The sequence below is a fragment of the Oncorhynchus mykiss genome, chromosome 30 (assembly GCF_057628025.1).
Source record: "Oncorhynchus mykiss isolate SJ-2025 chromosome 30, ASM5762802v1, whole genome shotgun sequence".
NCBI lineage: Eukaryota > Metazoa > Chordata > Actinopteri > Salmoniformes > Salmonidae > Oncorhynchus > Oncorhynchus mykiss.
In genome coordinates, this window is record NC_143051.1 from 33,128,160 (window position 1) to 33,147,709 (window position 19,550).

General features: G+C 43.4%; 2 protein-coding genes across 6 annotated transcripts in view; one reads left to right on the forward strand and one right to left on the reverse strand.

Moving 5' to 3' along the window:
* Window positions 1–13,718, forward strand: part of LOC110487595 (uncharacterized) — a 43,968-nt gene extending 30,250 nt beyond the window's left edge. For all 4 annotated transcript variants that reach the window (XM_036970721.2, XM_036970726.2, XM_036970727.2 and 1 more), the window contains 38 exons: window positions 69–113; window positions 744–797; window positions 1,038–1,145; window positions 1,341–1,394; window positions 1,510–1,563; window positions 1,702–1,746; window positions 1,969–2,022; window positions 2,192–2,236; window positions 2,350–2,403; window positions 2,510–2,563; window positions 2,800–2,853; window positions 2,984–3,181; window positions 3,311–3,364; window positions 3,485–3,592; window positions 3,706–3,813; window positions 5,430–5,483; window positions 5,645–5,698; window positions 5,822–5,929; window positions 6,041–6,094; window positions 6,233–6,286; window positions 6,524–6,577; window positions 6,680–6,733; window positions 6,866–6,973; window positions 7,079–7,132; window positions 7,364–7,417; window positions 7,922–7,975; window positions 8,156–8,209; window positions 8,451–8,558; window positions 8,781–8,834; window positions 8,987–9,148; window positions 9,340–9,393; window positions 9,663–9,698; window positions 9,821–9,874; window positions 10,111–10,396; window positions 11,339–11,451; window positions 11,538–11,606; window positions 11,874–12,110; window positions 12,524–13,718. In XM_036970721.2, coding sequence (XP_036826616.1) covers window positions 69–113; window positions 744–797; window positions 1,038–1,145; window positions 1,341–1,394; window positions 1,510–1,563; window positions 1,702–1,746; window positions 1,969–2,022; window positions 2,192–2,236; window positions 2,350–2,403; window positions 2,510–2,563; window positions 2,800–2,853; window positions 2,984–3,181; window positions 3,311–3,364; window positions 3,485–3,592; window positions 3,706–3,813; window positions 5,430–5,483; window positions 5,645–5,698; window positions 5,822–5,929; window positions 6,041–6,094; window positions 6,233–6,286; window positions 6,524–6,577; window positions 6,680–6,733; window positions 6,866–6,973; window positions 7,079–7,132; window positions 7,364–7,417; window positions 7,922–7,975; window positions 8,156–8,209; window positions 8,451–8,558; window positions 8,781–8,834; window positions 8,987–9,148; window positions 9,340–9,393; window positions 9,663–9,698; window positions 9,821–9,874; window positions 10,111–10,396; window positions 11,339–11,451; window positions 11,538–11,606; window positions 11,874–12,110; window positions 12,524–12,670 — 3,165 coding nt within the window. In that variant the 3' untranslated portion in view covers window positions 12,671–13,718. The remainder of the gene's footprint in view (window positions 1–68; window positions 114–743; window positions 798–1,037; window positions 1,146–1,340; window positions 1,395–1,509; window positions 1,564–1,701; window positions 1,747–1,968; window positions 2,023–2,191; window positions 2,237–2,349; window positions 2,404–2,509; window positions 2,564–2,799; window positions 2,854–2,983; window positions 3,182–3,310; window positions 3,365–3,484; window positions 3,593–3,705; window positions 3,814–5,429; window positions 5,484–5,644; window positions 5,699–5,821; window positions 5,930–6,040; window positions 6,095–6,232; window positions 6,287–6,523; window positions 6,578–6,679; window positions 6,734–6,865; window positions 6,974–7,078; window positions 7,133–7,363; window positions 7,418–7,921; window positions 7,976–8,155; window positions 8,210–8,450; window positions 8,559–8,780; window positions 8,835–8,986; window positions 9,149–9,339; window positions 9,394–9,662; window positions 9,699–9,820; window positions 9,875–10,110; window positions 10,397–11,338; window positions 11,452–11,537; window positions 11,607–11,873; window positions 12,111–12,523) is intronic.
* Window positions 13,719–14,354: 636 nt separating this feature from the next.
* hsd17b8 (hydroxysteroid 17-beta dehydrogenase 8) lies at window positions 14,355–19,486 on the reverse strand. Of its 2 annotated transcripts, none has more exons than XM_021560556.3 (9): window positions 19,400–19,486; window positions 18,630–18,832; window positions 18,234–18,350; window positions 17,943–18,038; window positions 17,746–17,831; window positions 16,372–16,456; window positions 16,235–16,277; window positions 16,037–16,111; window positions 14,355–15,922 (listed from the first exon to the last, which is right to left on the reverse strand). In XM_021560556.3, exons 1-9 carry the CDS (start codon window positions 19,443–19,445, stop codon window positions 15,903–15,905), a joined length of 771 nt encoding a protein of 256 aa, XP_021416231.2. In that variant the 5' UTR covers window positions 19,446–19,486; the 3' UTR covers window positions 14,355–15,902. The 2 variants fall into 2 exon arrangements, with proteins under 2 accessions (XP_021416231.2, XP_090084605.1); XM_090228479.1 differs by having other exon boundaries at window positions 19,342–19,476.
* Between the last annotated feature and the right edge of the window lie 64 nt (window positions 19,487–19,550).

Genomic DNA, 19,550 nt, shown 5'->3' on the forward strand with positions numbered 1-19,550 from the left:
AATTGTCCCTAATCTGTGACGATAATACCTGATTAATGACTGACCTCCTAATCCGGTTGTAATTGCAGGGAACTCAAGGTATCCGTGGACTGAAGGGTCACAAAGGAGAGAAGGTAGGTGACCTCATCCAATGTATCAGGGATTGCCGAATAGTATATGTGACAATAAAACATCTTATCTTTTAGATAAAAAAATAAGTAGCCTCTCACTTTGAGAACTGCTTCTGGTATCTTGAAGGTGACGTACAACGCTGGTCCTGTGTCATGATGACAGCAATGTCGTGGGCATAGTAATGCCTCTGAAACATTTACGTTAGTGTTTGGGTTAGATTGATTCGACATACGTTTAGAAATGTTGTGAAGTTATTTCTCTCAGCCCACTAACATGTATTTTGTGAATGACACAGCCATTGTTATGCAGTTTCAGAGATCAGCCACTGGTATCTGTACTTTTAGGTTAGGATCACTAGAGGGCGCACTGTGACACACTTTCAGACACGAAAGCCACACAGGTGTCAAGTTCATTGTCTCTCTCTGACCTAAACGTGAGAAGATGTACATACTGTTTTTTTTTACACTTTAAATATTATTCCACCAACGTTTTCATAATTCTTTATGTTGTAAGAGTTCTTAGGAAGACTTTATTTGGATTTGTGCATTTTAGGGACAACATCCCAAACACTTGATTGACCATACGCATAAGGCCTTCAGCTTTCAATATTAACCACAATTGCCTTTTTTTAGGGAGAAGATGGCTTCCCTGGAATTAAAGGAGACTTTGGTGTCAAGGGGGAGAGAGTAAGATACATGTTGTTTATTAAATAATTCCTCCAAATAATTATATTCAAGTATTATGTACTGTTTTACAATGTCGTGTTACATGTTTGAAGTTATTTGCCTTGTTTCTTGCCTTGTTATTTGCATACAATTATTTTTTTAATTTAAGGTTTATGTATTGATTCACATTTGATTTAATGTATGGTTATGTGGTTTTATGTATCAGTGTTGATTGATTCCCCTGTGTGTTCCTGCTAACAGGGAGAGGGTGGAGTGCCCGGCCCCAGAGGAGAGGACGGTCCTGAGGGGCCAAAGGGTCGTGTTGGGCCCCCTGGCGAGCTCGGGCCCATCGGTCTGGTTGGAGAGAAGGTGAGAGTAGGGTTCATATTCTGTATAACAGAAGTTTCTTTATCTTGATTAAAATGACACTATATTTGAAAGTATCTCATAACACACCTACCTGGTTGGCCAACTTTTACATGATGGTGGTTCCGTCTATGTTGTTGTTTATGGTCATTTTGATAGGTTCGTCAGAGGGTCATTAATGACAGTATCTGATTGCAGGGTAAACTTGGTGTTCCTGGACTTCCTGGCTATCCTGGAAGACTTGGACCTAAGGTAACGATAACCCCGATTTCCTTCGAATTGTTTGCAGGTAACAATTGGAATGTTATCTTAATAAAAGGACTGACAATACGGATGCTAGATTAACAAACGCTTGATGTGTTTTCAGGGCTCCCTCGGTTTCCCAGGATTCCCTGGAACCAACGGCGAGAAGGGAACAAGGGTAAGGGAATTCAAACTCAAATTGTCGCAGTGTGTTCTATGAGTGATGTAACCCAGGTACAAAGTCAATAGCACTGAAGTTGATTCTGGTGGCTGATGTTGCCTGTGTGTCTGTCTGACTGAGTCTGTGTTTCTTCAGGGTCTGATTGGAAAGTCTGGACCTAGAGGACAAAGAGGACCAACGGTACAGTTCAACTCCACTAAATTCCACGTATTTATATTACTGTTGATTGTCAAAGTCTCTCTTTATAGTTTATGCATCGCTGTTTAAACCAGGGCTCATATTGTAATGGGAACAAACAACAGTTTGGTTAGTTTACTGAGATGAACCAACTTGAAGTGGATCAGAAACACTCAACCAAATGCCCATACCATTCCTAATCGATTCTCCATATCTCTCCAACAGGGCCCCAGGGGTCAGAGAGGGCCAAGAGGGTCTACTGGGAAATCAGGAGCCAAGGTAAGACAATGTCTAGAATATCAACAATACATTTACGGAGGTTTAATGCTCAACAGCACTGTCAGTTCACCTACTGGCCACCACAGGGAAGACACGTCATAATAAAGCTGGAATATTGGTTAGCTGCATGTGATGGTGTTAATTCTGGGCTTCTATTTCTTTTTACTAGGGTACATCAGGAAGTGACGGCCCATCTGGTCCACCAGGAGAGAGGGTAGGTTGTTGGAGTTCTCATGTATTTGTTTACGATATACACTTTGCCGTGCCACTATAACATACATGTTGTTGAGAGACTTATACCTGTCCTTCTCCCATTGTATCTTTCAGGGACTGCCCGGACCTCAAGGAGCAAACGGTTTCCCGGGGCCAAAGGGACCTCCCGTAAGGCCACAATATGTACTATATATAGCAATCATTTAAGAATGATTAGTGTAGTTTGAAACGGTAAGTGCCTTCTTTCCCTCAACTCTTTCTGTTTCCTACCCAGGGACCACCAGGAAAGGATGGACTGCCCGGACACCCTGGACAGAGAGGAGAAGTTGTAAGTCTGTTTTCGTGTCCGGAACATGTGGCGTACACGCTATCAGAAATAAATGTATCTTACAAACAGTGCCATGTCTTCCTTTTTTTGTTTTTTGTAGTTGATCTCAAATTATACTGTTCATGCTCTACTGTTACTTCCTCACACGATACACACATGATTGCCTGAGCTGATTGCATTAGGGGTTACACAAGGCTATATTCAAGACCCAATTCATTTAATTTTCTATTCCACAGGGATTCCAAGGAAAGACTGGGCCACCCGGGCCTCCAGGTGTTGTTGGCCCTCAGGTAAGATTAATGCAACTTTCTTTTATTTACATTGTCCAGTGTCCAATCCATTTTTTATAGATCATATCCACCATTCACATTCCATCTTCATTACTCATTTCCCTCCTCTTCCTCCTCTTGATTGTCCCAGGGTTCCTCAGGAGAGACTGGCCCTCTGGGCGAGCGCGGTCACCCCGGGCCTCCAGGACCACCAGGCGAGCAGGGACTCTCCGGACCATCTGGCAAGGAGGGAACGAAGGGAGACCCTGGTCCCCCAGGAGGCCCCGGGAAAGACGGGCCCTCAGGACTGAGAGGCTTCCCTGGAGAGAGAGGAATGCCTGGCACCCCGGTGAGCAGGCTAACCAACACTCTGCCTGCATCTAAAATAGCACACTATTCTCTATATCACAGGGCGAGATGTCATACTGAATATAGATTGCACATGCAGTGTTTTAACTTGTTCCTGTCTGGTCTTTAGGGAGGTGGCGGACTGAAAGGAAGTGAAGGCCCAGCAGGACCTCCCGGAACAGCTGTACGTCTGGCAATAATTACATCTGAAATGAATCATTGTGAAAAGAGAATGTGATGCACAGTATTTGTTGACGTCCACATCACCTTGGCTGTAATCATGTCTGTAACCATACCTGTGCAGGGATCCCCAGGTGAGAGAGGACAGGCAGGCAGCGGAGGTCCCATCGGACCCCCAGGAAGACCCGGCCCCCAGGGGCCTCCAGGACCATCAGGAGAGAAGGGAGTGCCTGTGAGTACTTTTACAACACATATCCAATATAAAGAGCTGTCAGATTGAGTCATTGTTCTTCTCTATTCTCTATGTCTCATACATGTTCTCTCTCCCACCCCGTTCCCTCTCAGGGTGAGAAAGGTCCGATTGGCCCGGCTGGGCGTGACGGTGTCCAGGGCCCAGTGGGTCTGCCAGGTGCAGCCGGATCCATCGGAGTTCCAGGAGAGGACGGAGACAAGGCTAGTAACAATCATCTGTCTCTATCACATATCCAAACTACTGTATTACCACTTGAAACTATATCATAATGCTCATTTCAAACCACTTGAAACTATATCATAATGCTAATTTCAAACCACTTGAGAAACTATATCATAATGCTCATTTCAAACCACTTGAAACTATATCATAATGCTCATTTCAAACCACTTGAAACTATATCATAATGCTCATTTCAAACCACTTGAAACTATATCATAATGCTCATTTCAAACCACTTGAAACTATATCATAATGCTCATTTCAAACCACTTGAAACTATATCATAATGCTAATTTCAAACCACTTGAGAAACTATATCATAATGCTAATTTCAAACCACTTGAGAAACTATATCATAATGCTAATTTCAAACCACTTGAAACTATATCATAATGCTAATTTCAAACCACTTGAGAAACTATATCAAAATGCTAATTTCAAACCACTTGAAACTATATCATAATGCTAATTTCAAACCACTTGAGAAACTATATCAAAATGCTCATTTCAAACCACTTGAAACTATATCATAATGCTAATTTCAAACCACTTGAGAAACTATATCAAAATGCTAATTTCAAACCACTTGAAACTATATCATAATGCTCATTTCAAACCACTTGAAACTATATCATAATGCTCATTTCAAACCACTTGAAACTATATCATAATGCTAATTTCAAACCACTTGAAACTATATCATAATGCTAATTTCAAACCACTTGAGAAACTATATCAAAATGCTAATTTCAAACCACTTGAAACTATATCATAATGCTAATTTCAAACCACTTGAAACTATATCATAATGCTCATTTCAAACCACTTGAAACTATATCATAATGCTAATTTCAAACCACTTGAAACTATATCATAATGCTAATTTCAAACCACTTGAGAAACTATATCAAAATGCTAATTTCAAACCACTTGAAACTTGATCAAAATGCTCATTTCAAACCACTTGAGAAACTATATCATAATGCTAATTTCAAACCACTTGAAACTATATCATAATGCTAATTTCAAACCACTTGAAACTATATCATAATGCTCATTTCAAACCACTTGAAACTATATCATAATGCTAATTTCAAACCACTTGAAACTATATCATAATGCTAATTTCAAACCACTTGAAACTTGATCAAAATGCTCATTTCAAACCACTTGAAACTATATCATAATGCTAATTTCAAACCACTTGAGAAACTATATCATAATGCTCATTTCAAACCACTTGAGAAACTATATCATAATGCTAATTTCAAACCACTTGAGAAACTATATCATAATGCTCATTTCAAACCACTTGAAACTATATCATAATGCTCATTTCAAACCACTTGAAACTATATCATAATGCTAATTTCAAACCACTTGAGAAACTATATCATAATGCTCATTTCAAACCACTTGAAACTATATCATAATGCTCATTTCAAACCACTTGAGAAACTATATCATAATGCTCATTTCAAACCACTTGAGAAACTATATCATAATGCTCATTTCAAACCACTTGAAACTATATCATAATGCTAATTTCAAACCTCTCGTAACAAAGGCCTTGGTGGTGAATTGTGTATTACAGGGTGAGGTTGGAGAGCACGGACAGAAGGGAGCAAAGGGCGGCAAAGGAGAGCATGTGAGTGACATTACCGCCCTTATTTTGCTGTCCGTGTCAAATCCACAGATCTTGTTATGTTCCTTACATCTATTGTGTCTGAACAATATACTATAAATAGGATTTTCTCTGCTGAAGTACAGTGATACATTTGGCTACAATGAAACATTGTGTGTCAACAGGGTCCTCCCGGTCCACCAGGGCCAATGGGTCCACTCGGTCAACCCGGCGCTGCTGTAAGTAGAAACACTTAACTCCATCAACGTACAGTGTATCATCAATATTGCATCAGACACATAGGAATTCATAGCATGGTGCCCCTCAGAAATGTCCCCTTCACTAATATCTCCATTGTTCAGGGAGCTGATGGAGAACTAGGAGCCAGAGGTCAGCAGGGGCCATTTGGAGCCAAGGGAGATGAAGGATCAAGAGGATTCCCAGGGGCCCCAGGTCCTATTGGACTGCAGGTATGATGACTGATTTCTGTTATGACTATATGATGTTAGCCTTAGTACAATAAACGTGTGATTGTGACGCGATAGGTCAATGGCATCTCTAACTGTGAATGTATCTTGCAGGGATTGCCAGGCCCATCAGGAGAGAAGGGAGAGACTGGAGATGTCGGACCAATGGTGAGAGTCGACGACAAATTGGAGCAACCCAACAGATGATTGGATCTCATGAAGCCAATCACAATAGTTCAGGAAAGAGGTATTGTTCGCATGAAACACACTAGGATATTGCTAAACTCATCCTATCTGTCTCTTTAGGGTCCACCTGGCCCCCCAGGACCCCGTGGCCCTGCTGGTCCCAGCGGTGCTGACGTGAGTACTAATCTTCTCTCAAAACGTTCCAGAACTCTTTCCTCACTATAGAATAATCATATCAAATGATTTTATTGTGATGGAGTTTTTATGCTATTGGTGATGTTATGAAGCCATCCCACATAAATACCTACTGTAGTTTTCCTGTTGATTTGAAGACATATATGTTATTATGGGTATGACTCTTGTTGTTTTTATATCGTTGACGCTATGATGTGTATCGGTTTGTTTATTCAGGGTCCTCAAGGTCCTCCTGGTGGTCTGGGTAACCCTGGAAACCTGGGAGATAAGGTATACATGACTTCACAATAACTCGATTTACACGTGCTGTTGTAGTAGCTATGATATGTGTGTACATGTATGTTCTGAGAACTGAACACGTTGTGTTGACAGGGAGAGCCTGGTGAAGCTGGACCACCTGGAATCGGAGGAGAGCCAGGAAAGAAGGTGAGAGGTCGATCCTTACTCTGTCTCTTTGCTTCTTCTCATGGGCCTCAAGGTATTGTCCCATACACACATATATGTTTCTATGCATAGATGTTTTGTACTGCGAGTGACAGTGTTGTTGTCCAATGGCAGGGCCCACGTGGAGAGCATGGTGACAAGGGAGAGGCGGGACAACCTGGTGCTTCTGGCCCTGCGGGTGGAAGAGGAGGCCCTGGAGACGACGGACCTAAAGGAAACCCTGTATGTCAAACACTGCACTCTATAGGAAAACACTGTCACAAAAAAATCACACTTGGTCTGTAAAGTTTGTAAGTCAAACGTAATGCCATTGTGTCTCTCTCCTAGGGCCCTGTTGGTTTCCCTGGCGACCCCGGTCCCCCTGGTGAACTCGGTCCCAGAGTGAGTATCTAAACACTCTTCACACACGTTTCATTAGATCTGTTTTGCTGTGGTTAAACAGATATTCCAATGCGGGTGTTCATACCATTTCAGGCCTAGTGAGTGCAAGATGTGTCTCTGCTGGTGTATCTGTGAATCTTTTTCCATGATTAAAACCCCCAAAAAGTATCTACTTTTGACACCATCTTAGCAATTACCATCATTGATAATGACTCTGTTTCTCTTCTTTAGGGTCAAGATGGAGCAAAGGGAGAGAGGGGAGAGGACGGCGAACAAGGACAAGCTGTAAGTTGCCCTAATTTACTATAGGTACTACATGGGATCTTCAGGACTGTCCTTCATTAAGCACTTTGAACTGGATGTCATTAGGTCATATGTTGTCCGTTTACCATCGCCCCGATTCAAAATGGCTCCCGGCAAGAGTAGTGTTTGTAATGTGAAGCACATCCTTAAGATGTATCCAAAACCATTTAGAATTGAGAAATGTAATGGGGTCAGAGAGGACTAAGGGGCCACTGTGGACATTGGTATGCAAGTCCCAGCCATAAACCATCTCAATTAAAGCCCCAGGAAAGTGTATTTCCCATGTTGAAGCACCTGTTGAAACATAAAATGGCACTGCAAGATTAAAGTCCTTCCGAGCAGATCACCCTTCAGGCCTGTCTAGAATGTAGATTATTATGGAACTCTAAAACAACCATGTTTATTTTGGTTCAGTTCTCTATAGTTATTATTGACCCTGCATAGGTCACTGAGGCGTTATAATGGTGATCGTGCTCTCTACTGTAGGGATCTCCAGGACCCACGGGTGAGAATGGACCCCCTGGTGGACCTGGAAAGAGGGTAAGATCGTTCAGCACAACAGGCCAAACCACAACTATCATCCACAGACATATCTGTTTGTTCCCAATGTATTCTGTTTGATAGGTGCATATATCTACTCAATGAAGACTACTAGGTGGCCGATAGGCGGTCGTGAAAGCATCATAACGTTGAGAATGTTACTCATCGCTTACTTCCTAGGGTCTTGCTGGAACGAGAGGGCCAGAGGGACGACAAGGAGAGAAGGGAACTAAGGTAAGAGTTCAAAGGTCGCCGTTCAATGTATTGGCACTGGCAGTTTAGCCTGTGGATCGTTTCTATCTGTCTAGTGATGGTTTGCACGCCATGCCAGACAGACTTGACACCAAATGTATATTTCTCTGTCAATTTTTTCCCAAATATTTGCTCAACACACGTTGGGGATTTGGAATATTGAAGTTTATCAATGTTTTTTTTCTCCTTTCTCCCCCCCCCCCCCCCCCCCCCCCCCCCCCAGGGAGACCCAGGTGCTAACGGACCTCCAGGAAAGACAGGCCCCGTCGGACCTCAGGGTCAACCAGGGAAACCAGGAACGGAGGGTCTGAGAGGACTCCCTGGATCAGTGGTGAGTGAGATGATCCCGCGCTTCCATGGACAGACTGGGCTGTTCAGTCTGTGGTTCCGTCTACTGTTCTAGTCTGTCTGTCTGTACATCTGTCTTACCCTCTGCTCTATAGGGTCTATTATCGTCTGTTCACTACTACTAGCTATGAGCTTAACAGTGTAGCTGAGCTGTTTGGTGCATTAGGCTGAGTGTCACTAACTTCCTTCTGATGATCTCTTCCAGGGCGAACAAGGTTCTCCAGGCCTTGCCGGCCAGAAGGGACCTCCCGGACCACTGGTGAGATAAGATGTGTACATGAATAGATCTATAATAGATTGTATCTCCCACAGTGTTGATCTATGGGCATACAGTGCTATATTGATGCTTCAAGTGAATATACCCACTTCCTTAGCTACAGTACCATCTTACTCTTACTCTCTCTCTTCAAGGGACCACCAGGCTTGCCAGGACTGCGAGGCGAGGGCGGTGACAAGGGGGAGAAGGGCCACTCGGGTCTGATCGGTCTGATTGGGCCCACCGGAGAGCAGGGAGAGAAGGGAGACAGAGGACTGCCAGGGCCACAGGGGACACACGGGTACAAGGGAGAGACTGTGAGTGACACCTGTCTCTCCTTAGCGGACATTATAGAGCTTTGAAAGAGAGCGTACATTTCCTCTGAGCACACGCACACTCAAAATAATCTGTTGTTGTGTCTGTACGACACGTCCCTCCTGAACATGTATTCTGTCGCCCGTCGACAAACAGTTGAGTTCAGTGCTGATGCATTTCCTGTGTGTTTCAGGGTGTCTCTGGAGGCACTGGGCCTATCGGTCCTGGTGGCCCTGCTGGCATGCCTGTGAGTAACCACTTCTACATCACCTCTCCTGGTTCTTTTACCAATATATCACGTAACATCCTCTATCTGCATTGTGTATATTCTAAAATTTAAAAAAGGCGGTAACATAGAGAGATTTAAGCAAGAATGCATCCATGCCTTTTGTGTCTTGCATAATTCTGTCGCTCTCTAATCAATTTAAAATGTCCTCTTTTCTATGGCCGTATAACAGTGGTAATAGTTAGCGTCTATTGAATGATAACCCTGACCTCCCTGCGCCTCTTTCCCAGGGTCCCCAAGGTGTCAAGGGAGCTAAGGGTGCTACAGTGAGTAGAACGTCCTCCTCCGCACTCTCTCTAGTGGAATATCTGCTTCCATATTATAGTCACTGTTGAGTCCCATGTGTACAGTATTGTTCAAATCTCTATCTCCTGTCTGTGTGTTCCAGGGAGGAGCTGGTCCCAAGGGAGAGAAGGGTGTCTCAGGACCCCCTGGGCCTCCAGTGAGTACCCATCCTTTGCATATTCAGTTTACTCCATGAAACTAATTAAATACTCGTATTTTAGTCCTGCCTATATCTATGGTTAGTTGCTTACATCATTCTAGAGCATAGCATATGCTCTCATACATCTACAGTTTTCAGTTCAAACATATAAGTTCAATTTGACCTAAATCTACGAATCTCATGAATGATTATCACCCAGTAATAACCTTTCTCTGTGACCCGCCTCCAATCAGGGTCCTCCAGGCGACGTCATCCAGCCGCTGCCCATCCAAATCTCCAAGAAGTCCAAGCGCTCCATCGATGCCAGCCGGATGCTGTCCGAGACAGACGCAGAGGCGGTCGCAGCCGACGCCACCGGCACAGAGTTCCTGACAGGCAGTGAGGGCATGGAGGAGATCTTCGGCTCACTGAACTCGCTGCGACAGGAGATCGAGACCATGCGCTTCCCTCTGGGCACCAAGGACAGCCCTGCACGCACCTGTCAGGACCTGAAACTCGGCCAGCCAGAGCTCAAAGACGGTACGGGGCTTTCAGGCATAAAACAATTCACAAAAATGTGGCAATTCTAACATAAGAATATAATATTAGTTTCTAAACACTTCTACATTCATGTGGACGATACCATGATTACAGATAGACTTGAATGAATCGTGAATAATGATGAGTGAGAAAGTTACAGATGCACAAATATCATACCCCCCCAAAAAATGCTAACTTCCATTGTAATAGGAATGGTGAGAGGTTAGCAGGGGGTATGAGGGTATGATATTTGTGCATTTGTAACTTTCTCACTCATCATTATTCATTCAAGTCTATCTGTAATCATGGTATCGTCCACATGAATGTAGAAGTGTTTAGAAACATATTATATTCTATTCACAATAAAAGTAACTCACAAAATGACACAATACATTATTTACCATTCATTTCTATTGGGCACAAAATTATCTGGGAAACAACGAAAACAAACAGCAAACACAGCTAGGAATATGGGACCAAATGTTAAACGTTTGGCTACTTTAATACACATGTAAACAATGTTCCATAGTTAGTCATTGTGTAATTTCGCATCCAAAATGCTGACAGAGCCAGAACTACCAAACATTTGTCGCTGTCCCAACACTTTTGGAGCTCACTGCCTTAGTTTGCAGCCCAAACCGTTCGGGATGTCTCCTGGTCTGACAAACATCGCTGTAGCTCAGCCACCTTCCAACCCAGACACGGCAGGCCGGCGTCGGCGGATCCGGGGGATGGAGACGCAGCCTAAACAACCATATCTCTAGCTGAAACAGATGGGTTTTGATGGAGATTTGTGTACTATGCTAATTATTTGGTTAAGACACCAGCAACGCAGAGAAAGATAAATGGCGACTTCACATTGTCATTTTAGTCACATTAAGACATTTGAATTTGAGTTCCTTGGTACTTAGCCGTGCCTCGTCTCTCTGCTCCCCCCTGTAGGAGAGTACTGGATCGACCCCAACCAGGGTTGCTCTCGCGACTCTCTCAAGGTGTTCTGTAACTTCACCGCCGGTGGGGAGACCTGCCTGTACCCCAGCAAGAGCGCAGACACGGTGAGAAGAGAGACTGGGCCTGTCAGTCAATAATGCACACACACAAACTCTACGTAAGTGTAATTGTCTCTCTATTTCTCTCTTAGGTAAAGCTCAGCTCTTGGACCACGGAGAAACCAGGCTCCTGGTACAGTGAGTTTGCAACTGGCAGCAAGGTTAGTTTGGGTTTATTGCACCAGAGGGACGTTCATTATAGTCCATTAGTGTGCTATGTTTGACCTAGATATCAACCAATGGGTAAAGATGAAGGTCGATCAGGAAAATGATCAAAGCATTATCATAATAACACTGTCACTAAGCAACATGTTTATTTAATGTCAGGTTTGAGACATCACACTCTGCTTTCATGCTTATTATAGAGTTCACATCTATTGGCTTTATCTGAGTTTTTATTTCATGGGGCGTCCTCCCCTCCCCCCCAGCTCTCGTATGTGGACTCTAATGGCGAGCCGATCGGCGTGGTCCAGTTGGGCTTCCTGCGGCTGCTGAGTGTCCAGGCCCGCCAAAACCTCACCTACCACTGCCACCGCTCCGTGGCCTGGGCCGACCGCACGGCCAATAACGGCCACAAGAGGGCGCTACACTTCCAAGGCGCCAACGATGAGGACCTCAGCTACGAGACCAGCCCATACATCAAGGCCCTGGTCGACGGCTGTTCTGTGAGTCTTATTTAATTGGTTTATTTAAACAGTGTGGTCATATTCAGTAACAATTGCCAGTGTTTTCCAGGGAGTCATGGTAACCAAAGGTCATCTCTAGCTTACTCACCTCTGTGTGCGGACATTCAAGTTATGGATGCGCATCTCAAGTATCTCAAAAAGTAAACTAAGAAACCTGAGATTTTATAGGGGGTCCGGGGGTACATCCCCCCATTAGATTTTTAAAAAGGAATTCCCTGAATGTTGCTCTATTTTTAATCTGATGTAGGCTAATTGAATAACTACAAAAAGTATTACTACAGAACTGTATTTTTCCATTACACACAATCAAAGTATAATAATGAATCCTAGGCAGATACCCTTGCTGCACGTGTAGTGATTTCACCTGTCTCTCTGTTTCTGTCTGTCTGCAGTATCGTAAGGGCTTCGACAGGACAGTGGTGGAGGTGAACACGCCCCAGGTGGAACAGCTTCCCCTGCGGGACCTCAAGATCACAGACTTTGGGGAGAGCAACCAGAAATTTGGCTTTGAAGTGGGACCTGTCTGTTTCCTGGGCTAAAACACCGTGCAGAGAAATGAGAAACACCTACACGTATAGAATATACACTTACACTGATGAACACACACACACACACACACACACACACACACACACACACACACACACACACACACACACACACACACACACACACACACACACACACACACACACACACACACACACACACACACACACACACACACACACACACACACAAATATACAGTACATGTCCAGTAATTTGCAAATGTATTTCATGATATCAAGTTAATTCCCGACCATTTATATATACATACACACACACACAAATACTGTTGTGAAACAGACATGCACTCACTCAAGTACATGCCCAGGGGAAAACATCTCCCAAATAGAAATGGACGACGAGAGAAAAGTAGAACACAAACATTCTCACGAAGAGGAGACCAAAGATCGATTGCGAGAACGAGAGATAGAGTTCTGACCGTTTGCAGAATAAAAGCGTGTTCTTTTCCAACGAACAGCTGGCCCAAAGAGCCGTCTCCTCCTTCCGTGCACACCAGAGCCCACCATCGCGGAACCCCCCTCTCACTCCTCTCTTCTTCCCGCTGCCTCTCTTTCCAGTTGTCTCACCCACTCTACCTCTCTGCGTTGCCTTCCCCACACACTTGTACGTCTTCTGCATCTAAGCCCCGCCCCATCCTACGCCTCACTTGCTGCCTCACCACATTAAGGGGAAACCAATGAATGAATAGGAGTTCCACGAAGAGCACGGAGGACTGGAAAACAGCCGAGCCTGTAGCCAACCAGGCCTGACAAAACGGAGACGTCCATGTTGTCTAGCTAAGTTCATGGTCTATTCATCTCCACAGTGAAATTCTGTACCAAACAACTGTATCAGCCTAGTTATCCTAAAGCTGGTCAAACACACTAGAGGAGGGTGAATAGAAACTTTACGGTGCTTTGTGGAGTGGAAGCAAAGCGGTGAGATCTCTAGTTTTATCGCGGCTTTAACCTAAGATGTGACTATGAACATCTCTTTGCTCAGTACTGTAATAATAAAGTCCTAACAGCAATGTACTGTCTCTGAACTGTATGGCTGTTTATTATTGGGCCAATAATGTTGCATGCAATGGGACGGAAGGGTGTCTTTGCCTTCTCCAAGGACCAATGAATCAAAAGCCATTAACCTTGTAAATTGTACTGAACGTGATGTACGGTACATGTATTTTTAATCCTTGTTACAACTGTCATACACAGGCCAGAACTGTCGTTCCGAGACCAGCGAATAGGCCAGAATGCCATCAAACCAGTCCAGTATTTACAGGTGTGATGCCTGGAATTTGATTCTTGTTTTATGTAGAACACAGGGTTACTTACCAGGATTTGTGACATTCCGTCTCTTTTCAAGCAGGGAAGGTATCAGGGTTAAATATGTGTATGAGCTTAATAGATGACGGCCAAAAGTTATCTCGTACAACAGTGAATAAATGCATGCTTTCAAAAACTGTGGCAAGGTGCTAATTATACCAAAGCGTTAATATATTCAGCGTGAATAATTCAAGTTTGTCTCCATCACAGCCACATGATGCTGTCACCAGTTCTCCTACTGGAAATGTGCATTAGAATCCATTTGTACAGACATAGTGAAATTCTATTGTATTTATTGAAAACAAACAAGGTGCTTCAAACAACGACAAGCCAAATATGCCAGTCGAATGTGGTATTTCATTTTGTATTTATTTCCTGTAGTTCTCACTTGATGGTTAAAACAATTAAATACATATTAAACAAAACATTAACCCGAGTTATCTGTGCGCACCCCATTGGTCTATGCATGTCAACAGTTCTGGTGAAAAATAAAACATGTCATTTGTGGCGATATCTCATTGTAACCCTTTAGCAATCAACTGTACTGTGCTGTTACATTTCATTGCGGTTTGCCAATGCTGAGCTGCGCTGTGCTGCAGGAGTATGGCGTGGGCGACAAACAGACACCGGGATTCTATGGTTGTGAGAACACAGTGGGCAGGGGACAGCAAGCGGGAGGGAGGGAAAATTCTAGCAACCACCTGGGGAAGAATTATTACGATTTTGTTTATAAGTAAGTAATGTGGCTATGGGGTTGAATATCATTATGGGTATTTTGGTTTGTTTTTCTTTTGATATTGCAGAGAAGGGGGGGGGGGGGGGGGGGGGGGGGGGTTGACCTAACTAAACCAGAGGTGAAAAAAAATTACCTTGTTATTTCGAGTGAAAATCGCATCTATTGGTTAGTTTTATTGTTAAAGACAAATGTTTCAACAAAACATGGTGCTGAAAAGAGAAAGTATTTTATGTAAGTATTTTTTTTTTAAATGTTTGTTTCTGTAATATATAATCTTTTTAAAAAGATCTGCTCGACTCCCTTGTTATTTTTTCTTAGTCCCTCTCCTGTTTCATTCTCTCTCAACTGGCTGGTGTTGCATGTTGCCCGGGGCTACACAATAGCTAGAATCATTTTCAATTTGATTCCTCTCGACTTGCTGCGTTCAGCGGCTCAGACAGCTGAATACAACCACATTCACAAATCTCCAGTTAACCCAGAATCAGTCACATCCCAACCTTATTTCCACTATTTAGCACCTCAACACCCCAAAAGATCCCTTCTAGTGTTTTCACTCCAGTTTGATTCTGATCTATGCCTGCTTCCCTCTCGCTCTACAGTCCACTGCTCTCTTTCATTTGGGTTTCATTTTTTTGCCACGTTTTCTGTTGGTTTTTGTTTTGCTTTAGTTTCACTGTCTCGGTTTGTTCTTGGCTTGTTGTTTTCTGTCCGAAGTCTCCAATTAAACCACATGCCAACACATTTTCTCTGTGTGCATACTGTATTAGAGTACCTTTTGCATGTGTGAAGCCAGCCATTTCTGTTCATAAACATCTAAATCCAACCCTGTTAGTAATGACTAGTAGAAGTTTCACTAGTTAAATGATAGTAACTGTACATAAATGTAGAGCGTTGAGGTGTAACTTGGTTACATTGGGAAACCACTGAACACTGACCCGCTCTCTGTATTGTGAACTCTCTCCGCAACACGAGATCTCAAAAGTTACAAACATTGGTTTTCATTTATTGCACATTTACCTTGTACATATTGACTAGATTTACAAAACAATCAGTTGCATTATTACAAGCGAAGGCACAATGTGAACGTTGAAGCGATACTCCATTCCTGGACCGAGATGGGAACTTGCCTCATTGGTCTTAATGAGGATGATGGACTGTTGTCTCAGCCAATGAAAAGGCCTCCTGGAGGTGAGTAGGAAATGCTTTTTGTCAACAGGACAGCAGTAAAAAAAAAAAAAGGCATTTCCTGTTAAACATTACTCAATCATTTGAATGTATTTCCGGTGGGTCCATTACCTGTTACTTCAATACTGGTTCCAGTGATGTAGCGAGAGTCATCCGAAGCCAGAAAGGCACATACATCAGCTACCTCTACACACACACAGAGACAGAGCGAGGTTAAGTCTTATAACTTGATTATAAAGGGAACGGAGTTCTGCATTTGTGATGTGCTCTACTGCACAGAGGTGTACAGTATGTATACAGTATTCTTACCTGCAGGCTCTCCCATCCTCCCCAGTGGCACCATGGACGTAAGCTGCACACACAAACACAGCAAGTTAAAAACACACTTTTATACAAAAACAACAGTGACTTTGTATCTAATATAAAAAAGGAGAACTCAGTCGTACCTGACTGATTACTTTCTCTGGTACTTTATCAGTCATGGGTGTGGTTATAAACCCTGGAAGCACACAGTTACACCGGATCCCATATCTGGAGAAAGAGAGCAGTTGTATGTTAGGTTTTAGGCAGTATTCATACTTCACACCACACCTGGGCCCCGTTTCCCAAACGCATCTTAAGGCTAAGTTCATTAGAACCTTCATAGGAGCATCCTTAAAACTCCGAGCTGTTTCCCAAAACCAGCGTTAGTGAAGTTGCACCTGAAAACGCTCTTTACTCGTAGAACAGCAAAGTGGTCATTTAATGCTTTTTTTCTGCTCCCTTCGGAGTCACTTTTAAACACAGAAGGTCTCCGCTAAACATAGAATCAAGGCGTTTATCTGTCGCTCTGTGACCGCCCAATGCAAAGTTGCCAATGTCTTTGCAATTGGCACAAACAAAGTGAAAGATAAAAACATGCTTCAAATGAAAACTAAGCTGACTGCAAAAAAAACATACAGTAGGCTTAAAGGCTATATGGGCCGATCTATTTCAGTCAGTTGAGTTCTATTTTGCCACTGGCGCAGCGTTCTAAGGCACTGCATCTCAGTGCAAGAGACGACACTACAGTCCCTGGTTCGAATCCAGGCGGAATCACATCGGCGTTGATTAGAGTCCCATAGGGCGGCGCACAATTGGCCCAGCGTCGTCCGGGTTTGGCCGGGGTAGGCCGTCATTGTAAATAAGAATTTGTTCTTAACCGACTTGCCGAGATAAATAAAGGCAACATTTTTAAAAATGATTGTAGGCTACACTGTCTGTAATTTCCTGATGTATTACAACATGATGTGTCAAATCTGTGATTAAGTTATTATAGAGTAAGCATTACAATAAACCTCAATATTTGCAGCCAAGTAATAATATATCTCTAGGAGCTGATCCACCGTCAGTTTTGTGGACTAATTCTAATGTTAAAATAAGATTTGAATGGAGACAGCTGATCCGAAAGATCCTATCAGATGGACACAGGCTCCAACGACGCACTTAGTGAATGTTTTCTCTGCCTGGTGTTTTGGGAAACACACCTTATCTTTCGCCATAGGAACAATGGATTGTTAAAACACTCGTAAGCTTAAATTCCATTGCTATCAGGAGACCGGCCCTCCTCACTAAATCATGTTTATAGCCTATTCATCTTCTCTCTATTGGTGAATGGGTCAAATTTGGGGTGTTGAAATCAAATGCAGGGTCATGTTCAGTAGACACAGCACAGAAGATAACAGCCCAAAAAGGGTCAGTACCATCTCAACTTGTACAATATTAAAATGCTCATTTTTGTCTCTGTTTCAAAACATTTTGCTACGGTTTGCCCTAATGAACATAACCCAGGTGTGCCTCACCTGCTCAGCTCCTTGGCTGCAGTTCTGGTCAGGCCCTCCACACCTGCTTTGGAAGCAGAGTAGTTTGCCTGTCCAATATTGCCCACCTGGTAACAGCGCCAGAAACACAAAGAGAAGGTTAAAGAATGGCAGGAATGAATGTAAGTCTGTTTGAAAGATAATGCCTGGGGTGCCAATAGCTAAGATGTCGGACTCGCCTTGCCCACAATGCTGCCCACGGTAATAATGGAGCCTTTAGGAGCTCCACAGGCAACCAGAGCCTTGCCAACAGCCTGAGTCAGGAGGAATGTACCCTGATAGAGGGGAAAGAGAGGGGTTTGTGGGAGACGAGGGTAGGAAGCACTATTTATTGTAACAACGTTTTAACTCTGATTTCAGTGCATCAACGTAAAAGAGTCACTGAGCCTAAAGAGAGAGAAACCCTTGATGCTTTTCTTCCACTGATATAAATATATTGTGGTCAGGACAATAAGAACAAAGGGTAATACCTTTAGGTTGACTTGGATAACCTTGTCAAAGTCCTCGTCCTCCATTTTCAGGAGGAACTCATCCCGAGTGATCCCTGCAGCATTCACACATACCGAGGGAGGCTGGAAGTACCGACACTGCAGCAGGGTATCACAGCACATTGTTTATGAGTTAATCACTTACGGCATTCAGTGACTCACTCACACAAAACGTCTCTTCAGATTCAGGCAATTTCTAACTTCTCGATTTTGTTGCTGAAGTACTGAGTGGAGTAATTTAGGTCAAGGTCCAAAAACGTTACATCATTGACTCATTTTCCTAGTATGAAACGCCAGCATGTGGTTTAGGATAATAACTTAATTTCACCAAAGCACACACTGAATTAGTGAGTGTGTGTCTGCACATAAGTCAATCACCTGTATGCTTGTGAGTAGTTTCTCTACACTCTCCCTTGATGAAACATCCACAGCAGACGCCATGTGGTCCTGCCCTTTGTGGTCATGGTTCAGGCTGTCCAGGGTCTGATTGGCTGACTCCTCGCTGATGTCAGCGACCACCACTATGGCACCCTCGGAAGCAAATCGCTGGCATACGGCTCGGCCAATCCCGCTGCCCCCTCCTGGAGACAATGGGTTGTGCAAAAATGTAGGAGGCAATCGGCTGCAGCTCACAGCAGGTAAAGAGAGGTCTCGACACCACTAACTTGGATGTTATGTACACAAGGGCTATAATATAGGACTGATTGTTGGATAAAAATGGCCTAGTTTACTCTTAAGAAAATGTATGTGCATGTTAAATGTACTTAATTGGGATATTGAGGTTTCATTAACAAACTGATTTGGATGGCTGTTGCTGTTGAGATACCACAGGACAGATTATTATTGTAATTTTTAAAGCAAATATGCTCAAGAATGTCGTTAGATAATATACTGTAACAGTTATGTAGCTTAGTCGAAACAATGTTACAAAGGCCGTTAGCTACAATATTGTCCCGCAGTGAAATAAAATGATTGAAGTCCAACAACTAGCCCAAGGGTCAGCTACAACAACACAATCTATTGCGCCTAGCTAAGCACACATATCTGCCCCACTAATTTCCTACAGAGAAGTGCAGATATATTGGCCTACCTTACATATGTATTAAGTTGCATATAAAGGCCGACGAAGCGTGAAAGAAGACACTAACCCGTGACAACAGTCAACCTTGATATGAGCCGTGTGGTGGCCGCCATGATGGTTGTCGTTGAAGACCGACTCGTTCTCTCTTGATCCAGGAGATGGCGCCACAGGACAGGTTTTGTTTGAGCTCATATCTGTAACTATCCAGTTTTGTCGTC